At 34.8% G+C, this 14,576-nt stretch overlaps 1 protein-coding gene across 3 annotated transcripts in view; it reads left to right on the forward strand.

The window, feature by feature from the left end:
- Nucleotides 1–14,576, forward strand: part of ERCC5 (ERCC excision repair 5, endonuclease) — a 30,138-nt gene that overhangs the window by 7,603 nt on the left and 7,959 nt on the right. For 2 of the 3 annotated variants that reach the window (XM_043993143.1, XM_043993144.1), the window contains 8 exons: nucleotides 2,804–2,947; nucleotides 3,768–3,975; nucleotides 4,657–5,832; nucleotides 7,245–7,501; nucleotides 8,104–8,223; nucleotides 9,497–9,710; nucleotides 10,375–10,519; nucleotides 13,344–13,544. In XM_043993143.1, coding sequence (XP_043849078.1) covers nucleotides 2,804–2,947; nucleotides 3,768–3,975; nucleotides 4,657–5,832; nucleotides 7,245–7,501; nucleotides 8,104–8,223; nucleotides 9,497–9,710; nucleotides 10,375–10,519; nucleotides 13,344–13,544 — 2,465 coding nt within the window. The remainder of the gene's footprint in view (nucleotides 1–2,803; nucleotides 2,948–3,767; nucleotides 3,976–4,656; nucleotides 5,833–7,244; nucleotides 7,502–8,103; nucleotides 8,224–9,496; nucleotides 9,711–10,374; nucleotides 10,520–13,343; nucleotides 13,545–14,576) is intronic. The other variant, XM_043993145.1, reaches the window with a different exon arrangement.

Raw genomic sequence — 14,576 nt, forward strand, 5'->3', positions numbered from 1 at the left:
AGATAATAAGAAAACAGATTTATAGTCTGTATGCTCTGTTGGTATCCACGCAGTGTTGAGATCTAGAGACCAGTCCCCAGCACTTTGAGGAGACACTTTTTGGAGGACTTATTGGAGGACACAGGAAAGGGTTGTACAGGATGAACAGCTTTGGTTGGCTTGCAATCTGCACTCTTGGAAGGACTATGCCCATTGGTGGGATCAAAGTTCCATCAAAATATTTTTTATAAAATAAGATAAAGATGAATAAAAGCATTACTATTCATTTCTCAAAGCTAGGCAGTACTTACATGTTAATTAACAATATTCTATATGATGAAATTTTCTTTTTTGACTAAAATGATTTATCATTAATGTTGTTAATTGTCTTAGTGGATAGAGAGTGTCAGCCTTGGAAAGACTAGAATTCCTGCCTCTGGTACATACTTGACTGTGTGATTCTAGGCAAGTATCTTAACCTCTGAAGACTGTAGGCAACTCTTTGAGATTATATGTTACAGAGAAGGAGTTTCTTTATTTGAAAGTTTAATCATTGAAATCAAGTGATCCAATTCCATATCCCTAACAATAATACATAAAACAATTTTTGGAAAATGCTAAAATATTTTCAGTTTGAAATTCTTCTCTAGTTATTTTTGTGGTAGGTGCTATTTTTTCCTATACACTTTCTCAGTATATATACCTTTGTGAAAGCTAATTGATCTTAATCAATTAAATGATATTGGTTTTTGTTTTTTTGGGGCAGGACAATGAGGGTTAAGTGACTTGCCCAGGGTCACACAGCTAGTAAGTGTCAAGTAGTGTCTGAGGCTGCATTTGAACTCAGGTCCTCCTGAATCCAGGGCCAGTGCTCTGTCCACTGCGCCAACTCACTGCCCTGACCCTATACACTTTCACCAGCCTGATTGTAGGGCCCAAAATGATAGTAGGGATCCAGGTATTTTATACATAAGCAAATATAAGAATGTATCATAACTAATTGTAGTTTGTCCTGACTTTGGGACTTTTTCCCCTCCTTTATAATATAATTCCCAAAGATAGTACTAAAAATTGAACTTGCCCTTTTACTCTCAGTTAGTATTATTCTGATAATACCACATCTAGTCTTTTCTTTAGAAGGGACAAAACTATTGGGATAGCCTTTATTTTTTTTCCTGATTTTAAGAATTTTTTACTTTTTTTTATGTAAGTTTCCTGGACAATTTTTTTTCTTTCCATACTGGAATGTGAACAGTTATGAAATAGTTGAGAAGTGAACATGGTATTAAAATGTCATTTTAAAAAAGTAAATAAAAGGCTTATTTCTAAGAATTATTAGAATTGCATCATATGCTCCTGAGTATTTAGATACAGCCATAGACATTTTCAACTTTACCGCACAATGCAGAAAAAATATACTTCACAAATTTGTTAAGTTATTTATCATCTCTAAAGTTACCTTTTTCATAGAAGCATTCTAATAAATGTCTTTTTTTGGTAAAGTGATTTTATTTTCTTGAAGAGAGGCAAGAATAAATTAAAATGCTGATGATCATTCAGGAGGCATAATAGGTATACATAATATTTTTTGTTTTAGATTTGCATTTCTTTAAAATAATTTTCCTCAAAAATTAAATTGCTTTTCAAAGTTCAAAATAGACTCTTTTGTGTTATAGTTATTTACCTATTGTTAAATCTTGTCTTTCTTACTAGATTATAGAGGTCATAGACCATGTCCTATTTAGAAAGGCATATTGTAAATTTTCAAATGCTATTTAGATCTAAGGTATTATGTTTTTTAAAAAATGTTTTAATTCACAACTTAACAGTAAGATAAATTTGACATGTAACTTTCAGAACTGTCCTACTTGTTCAGGTTTTCTTCTGTGGGTTCCTTATGTTGTCTTCTACACATTTAAATAAATGCTTCAATGAATCACCCTCTTTTTTGAGGAGGATCTTCCTTCCACTGAAAATGTATGTTTCCTCCTGCACCTCATGCCCATCACTTTTATCTCAGAAGATGATAGCATTTTTCCTCACTGGAATTGGGATTTGTGGTTGGTTATTGCATTGACCAGAGTTCCTAAGTCTTTCAAAGTATTTTTTTTAATAATATTATTATTGTACAAATTGTTCTCCTGCTTCTGGAGAGCTGTTATTATAAATATCAACTTCATGTCTCTCCCTGCACGTAGTATTTTTCTTTGCACATAGATCTCTAGTGAGTGTTTGCTGTTCTTCTGGAATATTTATCAAAAGTTTCGTGTTTAATAATGCCAGGGAAATACCCAATTCACGTGTTTTCATATGTGTACATGCTTGCATACACACATGAGAAACAACATGACATAAAGACCTGTGTTCAGGTTGTGAGTCTGACTATTTATTATATGACCATGGGCAAGTTACTTCTTAGAGGCCCAGACATCTCTTTAAGACTATAACATATATTAAGCTGCTGATCTCCATTGGTAGAAGAAGTTTCTATGCTGAGAATTCCCCACTCTGATAAAATTTTTGGTCTCAATGACTCCTCCCAAGTTCCAGCCCCAATATATTTCACACACACGCATGCATGCACGCATGCACGCACGCACACACACACACACATCATGTGCATCTATCTACATAAATACAAATGCATGTCTGTTCATACTATGTATGTATGTATACCCTTCCCCCTTCAGTACAATTCCAGTTTGAGAGTAAAACAAAATTGTCATTCTTAGTTTTAAGTTACCTTTGTTAAGGGAATTATTTTGTAGATAGATACTGTTTTATAGATATTTGATTTCACAGGATTATATTTTAATACATATAGGAAGAATTCTTTCATAATCCTCATGCTATAGACATTGAATCTGAAGACTTCAGCTGTCTACCACCAGAAATAAAGCATGAAATCTTGACTGATATGAAAGAATTTACTAAGCGAAGAAGAACATTGTTTGAAGCAATGCCTGAGGTAAAATGCATAGTGTATTCATTCTTTGAATAATTTTACTATTACCCTGAAAGGAATGGAAATATCTCTTATCTGAAAATTCCCATCTGTAGTACTACAATTCAGAATCACAGAAACATGAATATCTTGGCACTATCTACAGGGCATTACATATGGAATTACTCTGTATCTTTTAAAGAACAGCTCAATATAAGGAAAAACTTCCTAACACTTAGATTCTTTTCTGAAGTTGAATGGACTGTCAGGAATTACCCCTCACCAAAAGTCTTTAAATAATGGCCAGATGACCACTTGCTGGGCAAGTCATAGGAGGGATTCTTCTTGGTCAGGTACAAGTTGGCCTAGAAGGTTTCCAAGATCCCTTCCAACTCTGAAATTCTGTGATTCCAAAGGAAAACTATTTTTATGCTAAAGTGAAGTTAAATTTTCAAAAGCCTCATTCATTATAAAATGTTTCTATGAATTCTCCTTTTTGTTCAATTCTTACTATTTTTAATGTGTTTTAAAAATAAATTTAGTATTCCTTCATGGAGTCATAGGATCATAGATTCATTTGAAATAATTTAGTCCTATCCCTTCATTCACAGATGAGTAAACTGAGGCTCTGAGAGTTTTGGACTTGTCCAAAGTCACCTGGGTAGTGTGGCACAGAGTGTTTTATTCTACTTCCTTGTTTTTATCCCAGATTAAATTTTTAATAATCTAGTGAAATAATAGCATCATCAGTAGAAAGATATTACCTATGAAAGGAATTCAGTTGTTGGATTTTGGGAAAATATAATCATATTATCCCTATTTAAATTATTTATTTTGCTTTAAGGAGTCCAATGACTTTTCAGCGTATCAACTCCAGGGATTACTTAAAAAAAACAACTTGAACCGACACATAGAAAATGTACAAAAAGAGATGAATCAACAACATTCGGGCGAGATCCAAAGACAATATGAAAATGAAGGGGGTTTTATGAAGGTGGTAGAATCAAGGAAAGTAATTTCCGAGGATACTTCTCATTACATCTTGATAAAAGGTATCAGTTATAAGTCCTTAATTTGATGGCAGGCTGAAATTATAACAACAAAATCTGTCTTTCATCTACGAATTCTATAAATTGCAGTCCAGGAGAGTATAATTGGTGAACTTAATGAATTCTTATGTTTAACGACACAATTACTAAAACTATTAATGGGTTCAATTCAGCAAACATGTATAATGTTTAAACTCTACAGAAAGAGCACTGAGCAGGCTGGCTAGTTGAGATTAAAAGGTATACCTTTTTTTTTCTTTTTTTCTTTTTCTTTTTGCAGGGCAATTGGGGTTAAGTGACTTACCCAGGGTCACACAGCTAGTACTAGCTAGGTGGGCAGCTAGGTGGCACAGTGGATAAAACATCAGCCCTGGATTCAGGAGGACCTGAGTTCAAATCCGGCCTCAGACACTGGACACTTACTAGCTGTGTGACCCTGGGCAAGTAATTTAACTCTTATTGCCCCCCACCAAAAAAAAAAAAAAAAAGGTATACCTAAGAGTCAGCTGTTTCTTTTCTTAGTTCAGTCTCCTTTGAAGTCATTGAATGTGGAATTCAGATGTTAAATTCCTGTTTTCATAAATTTAAATACTGAAATGAACTCTGATAAATGCCTGTTTTTATGTTAAATTATGTTGTCACATTTTGACAGTACATATTAAAAATCTCTTAACTTTTTTTAAGGCAGTCAAGCTAAGAAAGCTGAAGAAATGGATACTAAATCAGTTCTTCCTTCTTCTAGTAAAATGTATAGCCCGCATCCTTTTGATGCAAAATCATCGTCATCATTTGAGAAGCTGAAGACAGAGAAAGACACTTATGCTGATGCAGCAGCTCCTCCTTCCCCGAGGACCTTATTAGCTATCCAAGCAGCCATGATGGAAAGTAGCTCTGAAGAAGAGCTGGAGAATGAAAATAAAAAGCAGTTCAGTGTGAAAAAAGCACATAACTCTCCTGGAATAGATGAAGGCTCTGTATCGCCTAGAACTCTATTGGCAATTCAAGGAGTTCTTGATGATGATGATGATGATGTAAAAGCAAATGATGGGAGAAACTCTTATAATGGAGTGTCAGAAATTAAAGGGATTCTTCTAAATAGGTCAGAAAAGGAAGATGATTTCCTTAAAGTTAGAGAAAACAAAGAAAGACAGTTTGCAACAGTATCTCATTCAGAAAATATGATTTTTGCACAAGGAGATAAATGCAACATTAAGAATGAACACGAATCTGCACCTACAATTTATTCATCAAATATTGCCCTTTTAGGAAAGGATGAGTCCATTGTTAGAGAAGAACCAGCATCACTAAGTCATTCAGCAAATGCGGTCTTTGGGCCAAGTGTTAAATCTACTTTTAAGGATGAAAAAGAAATTATTCTTACAACTCATTCCGAGTACACAGTTAACATAGATATTGGTGAATCAGGGATTGAGGTTAATAAAGTCCCCCAAATGGCAACTCAATTGACAAGCACAGTTTTTGTATCTGAAGATAAAGAAAAACCTATGAGTACTGAATTAGAGAAGGATATTTTCATATCTCCAAACAAGTGTGATTCTTCTCTGTTGGTTGTTTCAAGTGATAAGGAAATACAGTATAAAAAAAATCAATCTGAAATTGAAACTAACTCTTTCCAAGAAGTAAATAACTTAAAATCAGTAAATACCCCTTTGATGGAAGTAAGTAATTTTCTTGCTACAACAAAAACTGTAGCAAGCTGTGGGCCCAGTGAACATGAGAATTCACAGAAAACTCTACAAGTTGGTGAAAAGAATGAATCTTTAGCTCAAGATTTAATTTCAGCAACACCAGAGACAATGGTAGTAACAGAAATGGACTCAGAAGAGAGTGAATCTGATGGTAGGTACTGTAATTTTTTTTTACCTTTAAGTTCTTAGTAGGGAGTATGAAAGCATGTTGAAATCAACATCTGATTATAATTAGCTCCATATCCCTTGAAAATGCTAATTCAGTTCAACAAAATTATTAACAATGTACTAGACTCTGGGGATATGACATGTACACAGATAAAGTAGGAAGTAATTTGAGAGAAAGAACAGGCAGCAGGTAGGCAGCAGGCATTAAGTGCTTACTATATGCCCAGCACTGTGCCTAAGTACTTTGGCAATCAGGAAAAGCTTATTATAGGGATGGTGCCTGAGTTGGACTTTGAAGGAATCTACTCCAAGAAATAGAGACATGGAGGATGTATGTTACAGGCCGATGGGTTGTCTGTGTCAATGGGACATGGAATAACTAAGCTTGGAGAATAGCTAGTAAACTACTTTAGGGAATTTGGAGTGTGTGGAGGGAATAAAACTTTGGAAAGCTAAACTGGAGCTCAGTTTTCTTCCTCTGAAGGGAATTAAAAAAAAATAATACTGTTGGGGCAGCTAGGTGGTACAGAATATAAAGCACTGGCCCTGGATTCAGGAGGACCTGAGTTCAAATCCGGCCTCAGATACTTGACACTAGCTGTGTGACCCTGGGCAAGTCACTTAACCCTCATTGCCTGCCCCCCCCCCAATAATAATACTGATTAACTTAAAATTTTTCTGTCTATATAGTACTAAAGTTAGTATTTGAGAAAATTAAATGAATTCATTTTAAAATGGTTATCTAAAATATTTGATCCCAAATTGAAAAAAAAAACAAATTGATATAGTCCTTCCTATTAGTAGGAGAGAAATTGATATTCATTTGTCAAATTCAGTGCTTTCCCATTAAGCTTTTACTATTGAAATGCAGTTCTTGCTTTCATCAATGGACATGTAATTTGAATTTTTATGGTCATTCTATTAAAAAATTAGAAGAGAACTTTTCATAGTAGTGCCAAGGGTGGGGTGTGGGGGTGGGGGGTGAGTTCTTAACCAAACAAGGGATAGAGGTGGTCACAAATGATAAAATAGATAATTTCAATTTGCATCAGATATTTCTGATAAGGGTCTCACCAAGACATGTAAGGAAGACAACTTTTTTTTTTTGGGTGAGGCAGTTGGGGTTAAGTGACTTGCCCAGGGTCACACAGCTAGTAAGTGTAAGGAAGATAACTTAAATCTGGAAGAGCAAGAAATATTTTCTATTGCATAAGTGGTTAAAGGCTATGAACAAACAATTTCAAAAGAATTGCAAATTATTAACAGTCATCTGAATCAAAATATGTGAATTTTTGAAGAAAAAAAATTTGGGGGAAAGCTTTTGCAAGTAGTTATTAAAATTATTTCAGTTGTCAAATATTAATGCTGAAAAAAATGATCTTCATTTTGGAACAGGTAGTTTCATTGAAGTGGACAACGAAAGTAGTAGTGATGAACATGATATACATGAAGTATTCAGACCTCTTACTGAGCATGAGGAAAAGTCAGTCATTGAAGAGGAGGTTACAGACATTGAGAGAAAAGGAGCTGTTGTGGCCACTGAAAACCTCCCAAGAGACTCTCCTGAAATCATGGAGTCATCTAAGCAGCCAGAGGAAGGGAATGAAAAAGAAACAGATGAAACAATCAATGAATGGCAAGATATTAATTTGGTAAATAGTTTGATTTTATTTTACTATTAAAGGGAACTTCAAGTAAGTAACAGTTGATTTTCAAGGACTTACTGAAACAACACAAGTGTGATATTTGCATGCTTCTTCATTTCTTTTTGCTGATCATCTCCTTTTTATGTAATGACTATGTCACAGATAGACTCCACTTTTGCTTGTGCTTTATTTAGTGAAGACATACCAAAAATATTGGTTTTACTTGGAAAGTCAAGTGGAATTCCTTATAAGGAGAAAAAACATGTCAGTAGTTTCAGTTAAAAAAAAATAGCTAACATTTATATAGTGCTTATATGCCAAGCACTGTACTAAGCACTTTACAATTATTTATATAGTGCTCTAACGTTTGCAAAACACTTTACAAGTATTATTTTATCCTCAGAACAACTTCAGGAGGTAAGTCTCTGTTTTGTAGATGAAGAAACTGAGACAGACAGAGGTTAAGTGACTGGCCTCAGGTCAGTTATTAAGTGTCTGAGGCTGGATTAGAATTCCTCTGCCTTACTCCAGGTCTAGCACTCTATGCGTTGTACCCCTAGTTTTATTAAATTAGACTTAATATTACCCAAAATATAATTCATATGCAGGAGGAACTGGAAGCTCTGGAGAATGATCTCTTAGTTGAACAGAATTCATTGAAAGCTCAAAAACAACAACAAGAACGGATTGCTGCAACTGTAACGGGCCAGATGTTCTTGGAAAGTCAGGTAGGTTTATTCTATTGTAAGCTTCCTTTAACTAACAATCAATAAGCACTTATTTAGTACCTGCTACATGTGCTAGGTGCTAGGGATAAAAATATAAAAGTGAGACACTCACTGGTCTCAAAGAACTTATGTTCTACCTATGTTCTACTTCTACAGCACATAGAGAAGTGGTAGCTAGAGAAAGGATCTTTGGTCTAGATAGTTACAGGCATCGTGAGTGGATCCATAAAGTGGTGGATTGTCATGCCCTTTTCAGTAACAATGTAGTGTGGATTTGATTATTTCCTCAGCAGGAGATGAAAAACTTGGGGTAACCTGGGCCAGGGTTCTGACACAGTGGCAAAGCGGATTGATGTCCATGCCTGCAAGGCCTTGGTGTCCTGGTTGATAGTGGGATAAGACATGTTTTGCAGGCCTGGGGCTGATTAGAAGTGATTTAGGTTGGAGTATTGCACCACATACATTTGGCTATAGGATACAAACCTTAAATATTTTTGTGGAACCCAGAAATGTAGGTCTGGGGGGTGCTGGGGAATGAAGTTGCCCTGAATTACAATTGGAAAACATTGTAGCAGGAGAAGTTTTGTTAGCCCTGCTATATATCTTTTGGATAAAAATACTTAAAAATAAGGTATTAAAATAGAAGAAATTGAGCTGATATTTGTTTTGAAAATTTCTCTTGTAAAAACCACAAAAAGTTATTACTAACAGTAAAATGTTCTTGCATAATCCTTAGTAACATCATATAGATTAATAATTTCTAAAGTGGGGGCCATAAAATGAATTTAAGGAAACCATAACTTCACCTCAAGGGTATGTGATCAACCAGTACAAGAGTGGGACAGCTGCTCCTATTCCACCCACAGCTCCCACGATCAGCCATGGCCTTGTCCTCAACACAATTATAATATCCTTTTCAACACTTTGCCTGCTCCTACCAGGGGCCTTCTTGTGTGGCTGCCTTAGCCTTGGACCCCTAAGGGAGATTATTACCTAACCCAGACCAAATACCTGAAGTGACTATAGAGGCAAAATTGACAGTTTTGTCACATGATTTTTAGTATAGTAGTACACTTGTCATTTCTAAATAAGTAAATGTTAGGGGTGCATGGTCAAAATTTTTTTACGCTACTGATATAGATTTCCAGCATCCCTCAGGAGACAGTTTGGGAAATTGCATTGAATAAACCTTTAAAATATGGATTTCACTTTGAGCCCAAAGCAAGCTAGGATATTTTTTAATAAGTCTTCACTGCATTCTCAATCTCAATAGGAACTTCTACGATTATTTGGCATTCCTTACGTTGAGGCGCCTATGGAGGCAGAGGCTCAGTGTGCCATTTTGGATTTGACTGATCAGACTTCTGGAACAATCACTGATGATAGTGATATCTGGCTTTTTGGAGCACGGCATGTGTATAAAAACTTCTTCAGCAAAGACAAGTTTGTAGAATATTATCAGTATATAGACTTTCACAACCAACTAGGTAAGACCTCGAAGGGTTATATTTACATATTTGTTTGTTCATGCTAATTAAACATTTATTTAATATTAAAAAGTAGTCTTTGCAATGCACTCCTAGGGGGACCTTATAGTTCAGTACCTAGACATAAGAGTTTAAACAGATTGCATTCTAAAAAAGTCTTCAATCTTTAAATGTAATTTACTTTCTGAGGACCAATGTGATGACCTAGTGTTAATGGTGGCATTGTGTGTATAAACTTTCATATATTCATACACCCATGATCATAGTGTTTGGAACTAGATTTAAGAAAAAATTGGAAAATGAGAATATTCAGGCTCTTATTTCAGCTTAAATAATTGGCTGGTTAGATAGTAGGAAACATGGGGGTCATGTTTAGAAGACTAACAGACCTAGGTAGAGGGCAAAGATGGTAGAATTAGGGGAACAGTTTAATTATGTTAGTTATGTTAATCCTCTGAACCCTATAGCTTTGGAGCTGATATACCAGGAATTAATAGTTAACCTCTTTTTAAATAATCTAAAAATGTTTATTTGGTCAGTAACTTCTATTTTAAAATGGTAAATAAATCGATACTTTGAAGAAATATGGCAATGCTTAGCAGAATGTCTGGCACATAGTAGGAGTTTAATACATATTAATTGATTGATGTCTCTTACTCTATAGGATTAGACCGGAGCAAATTGATTAATTTGGCCTATTTGCTTGGAAGTGATTACACAGAAGGGATACCCACTGTTGGCTGTGTAACAGCCATGGAAATTCTCAACGAATTTCCTGGGCATGGCTTAGAGCCTCTCTTAAAATTTTCGTGAGTACTCATTCAGTGTGCTTTATTTTTTTTTAAATAAAATCCTATGTAAGACTTTTTATTGATAATATTTAACTAAAAAGAGAGGGAACATTGAGAATACAAGCATAACTAGTGTTGCATAATGAAATCCTCAAAGATTACTATTATCCAGAGATAAGAGGGGGAGGTGTCCTTGTTTGGATTGAAGGTCCCAAAGAGGCATTGTTTATGTCATTCTACATGTGTGTGTATGAGGGAAGGAGGGAAGGAGGTTCTATGTGGGAGGACCAGCATTTTTTATCTTGAGGAATATCACAATGCACAAATTAGCCTCTGGTGTGTAATGGCCTAGGGAATTTCTCTCTCCATACAGGCTGACTTTCCTTCCTTTTGCTGCATGTCATTTGGGAGAGCCAGTGTGTCTAGTGGTAGAATTTAGCATCTCCTAGACTGATAGGCCTCTAGTTTTTAGAGCAGTGTCAGGCTGTCTGCAGCACACAGAATCAGGAATGTATGTGACTCTTAAGATTTGTACTAGGAAAAAAAAAAAGATTTGTATTAGGTAGCCAAATGTGTGTAGTTTATTTTAAAGATCCATGACTAATGTCACTTTATATCAGATCTCATCTTATACTGAATCAACCTTTAAAACATATGAAGGTTTTTGGATTATTAGGAATAAAAGTTGAACCTGGAATTTTTGACTAGTAGACTTTAGGTTTCTTTATTTATCTCATACCTCTCATCCAGACCTAAAATTCTAGGGTTCTGTGTTCTATACAGAAGTTTTTGCTTTTAGTGGTCTACTACTGAATATCTATGGCATACTTCCACTACTACTTTGGAACACTTTTCTTCAGTGTGTTTTAATATAAAGATCATTGAATTTAAAGTCAAAAGGCCGAGAATCAAGTCTTAGCTCTGAAACTAATGGAGGTCTAGTTGTTATAGATGGATCACTATTTCTCTGAACTTCTTACTCTATAAAATAGGGATAATTATATGTCTCATCTCAGTGTTTTTGTGAGGAAAACACTTTATAAGCCTTAACAAGCCATAGAAATGTAAACCATTATTGTTGTCGTTTGTTATTATTTTGTATTTTTACTCTTTGAGAATTTTAACATTTTAACATTATAGATAGAGCAGTATCAGATTTTTTACAATTTAGTGTCTCATTGAGTATGTTTTACTGTGTTATTCCATGAGTGTCCTATTTTACTTAAAAAGTAAATACCTTTTAAGAAATTCTTAAAAGAACTTTCAAGACATTTTCCATCTGTTATGTTCAAGTTTTTATTTCCTTTTAATGATTTTAATTTCCATTTTTCTTCTGAAATTGTTAATCCGTTAGATAAATAGCCTAGATGTTGACTAATTGTCATGTAATGTAATCTTGACAGGATGGTTATTGACTTGAAACCATTTTCCTTTCTGCTTAAATAGGAAGATAATTGGTTTACTTTCAAATTCCCTCTCATCCTTATAATGGAGCATCTGTTTAAAAACCAACTATACTAGAAAGAAATGGGCTGGAATCTTATATCACTTTTCAAACTTTCTGACCTAATTACATGAGAAAATTTTACTATTTATAATAGACTTTACGTAGCAGGAATTTAAGTTTTTTGGTTTTGTTTTAAAGTCTAATGTATATGTTAATTGTTATCTATAGCTTTAGTTTCAATTTCACCTAAATTGATACATTTTAATATTTTAACCTTTAAGAGAGTTTAATTTCCTGTTTTCCTTTTGTAAAGGGAGATAGTAATTATGCACTGCCACTCTACCTCAGTCTTTAGCTTTCTAAATTAGCAGATTGAAAAAAAATACTATAAAGCTTGAAGGGCTGTTAGAAATCATTTAGACCGGCCCCCCCCCCCCATTTTATTGATGAGAAAACAAGACCTGAAGAGTAAGATGATTTGCCTAAGGCTACAGGCAATAAATGGTGGTGCCAGGCTTCAAGCCCAGGCCCTCAAACCCCAAAGCCATGCCTCTTTTTACTGTACCATTCCCTTCTTTCTCCTTTTGTTATTTATACTCTTATACAGGGAATATGTTTTATTAATGATTAAATTTTATAAATGTAGTATAGGTTAAATTTCACTAATGAATTTAAATACATATTATCTTATTTGTGATTGAAAATCCCTTAATCACAAAGCACATTAGTGGAAACTTGTGTATGAAGTTATCAGATCACATATACTATCACGTTAATAAGGAAGGCAGATATTGGCAGAGAGATAATTTACAAAGTGATTGAACGATGATTTTGTGTTTTCCTTTCAGTTAGCAAACATTTTAATTCCTGCCCAGTGCTTGTCTTATGTTGGGTTTGGGAGGTAAGCATGTTTGTTATTGGATAAGAAGAGCTAGACAAATGTTGCCTCTTATTTTAGATTCCCACCTTGCTACACAGAGTGAAATGTAGATGTCTTTAAGCACTGCCCAAAGAGAGGATAAATAAAATCTGAGATGGCAAAATGAGACCTCTTGTATACAAATATATTTTTCTTGATTTTTTCCCCCTCAGTATTATGGGGGAGAGAATAAATATATTATGAATATGGAAATATGTGTGTGTAATGGGTATTGTATTTCATGCTTTCTCAGTGGGTGGGGGAAGGCTAGAGAGAAGGAGAGAATTTGGATTTGAAGAGGAAAATAAAATTTAAAAAATGCTAATAAAAATACTGAGTTCAACTCCGGCCTCAGACACTTGACACTTAGTTGTGTGACCCTGGGAAAGTCACTTAACCCTCATTGCCCTGCAAACAAAAAAAGAGGCTGTGATTTATTGAGTGTTTTATGGAGACTATTTTTCTTTATTCTTCAGAGAATGGTGGAATGAAGCTCAAAAGACTAAGAAAATAAGACCCAATCCCCATGACACCAAGGTGAAAAAGAAATTGCGACAATTACAACTTTCTCCTGGTTTCCCTAACCCAGCTGTTGCAGAAGCTTACCTGAAACCTGTGGTGGATGATTCAAAAGGAGCATTCTTGTGGGGAAAACCAGATCTTGAAAAAATTAGAGAATATCCTTTTACTGCTTAACATATAACAAAAGGAACCATGAATCAAATTTTTATTTGATTTTATTTTGTAATTTTAGATATGTCAAATCTGTAGGAAGTGAACCTATATCCGTTTTCTTTGAATTTTTACTTAAGATTCTAATCTTACTGCAAAATAGGTACCTTCGTTATTAAACATTGGAAGTCTTATTGCAGTTGTAGATGTGATTATGCTTATTCAGGCTAAGTACAGTTTATTCTGAAAGAGTAGAAAATGCTAATTTGGTCATGTTTTGTTTTGTATTGATGTACCTCCCTGGGAAAAGGAATAGTGATCAATTAGGGACATAAATGTTTACAACAGTGTAATGGTATTAGGAAGAAAATGGTACCAGATGTCTATATTGGATTCATCTGGCTGATTTATTTCTTCTTCTTACTAGGCTTTGAAATTGTTCATAGTATCATCAGTTTAGAAGTGAAAGTATTGGGGCAGCTAGGTGGCGCAGTGAATAGAGCACTGGCCCTGGAGTCAGGAGGACCTGAGTTCAAGTCCAGCCTCAGACACTTAACACTTACTAGCTGTGTGACCCTGGGCAAGTCACTTAATCCCAATTGCCTCACAAAAAAAAAAAAAGAAAAAGTGAAAGTATCCTCAGAATGTCATCGAGATCAACTCCTTTTTACACATGAAGAAAACTGAAGCGCAGAAAGTTAAATGACCTGTTGTCCAAGGTCACCCAGGTAGTAAATACCAGAGCTAGAATTTGAATCCAGGACCTCTATTTATGAACCTGACTAGTATGCATATGAGCTAATGGCTATTGACCCAATGAAATATGATGAGTTATTCATTTTGTTATCAGTTATAAAGAATAGGGACATTATTCATTTTACTAATCATTGTTATACAAGCCATAACAAATGCCAACAAACAATTTGTCTCTAGTATATTGTTTATATTTGTAAAGTGTACTTGGGGAGCATTAAAGGAAACATTCCTCAAGGGGACAATTGGAAATTCAAAGGAAGCTTGTCATCAGCACTGGATTG

Source organism: Dromiciops gliroides, chromosome 3 (assembly GCF_019393635.1).
Source record: "Dromiciops gliroides isolate mDroGli1 chromosome 3, mDroGli1.pri, whole genome shotgun sequence".
In the NCBI taxonomy this organism is placed as follows: Eukaryota; Metazoa; Chordata; class Mammalia; order Microbiotheria; family Microbiotheriidae; genus Dromiciops; species Dromiciops gliroides.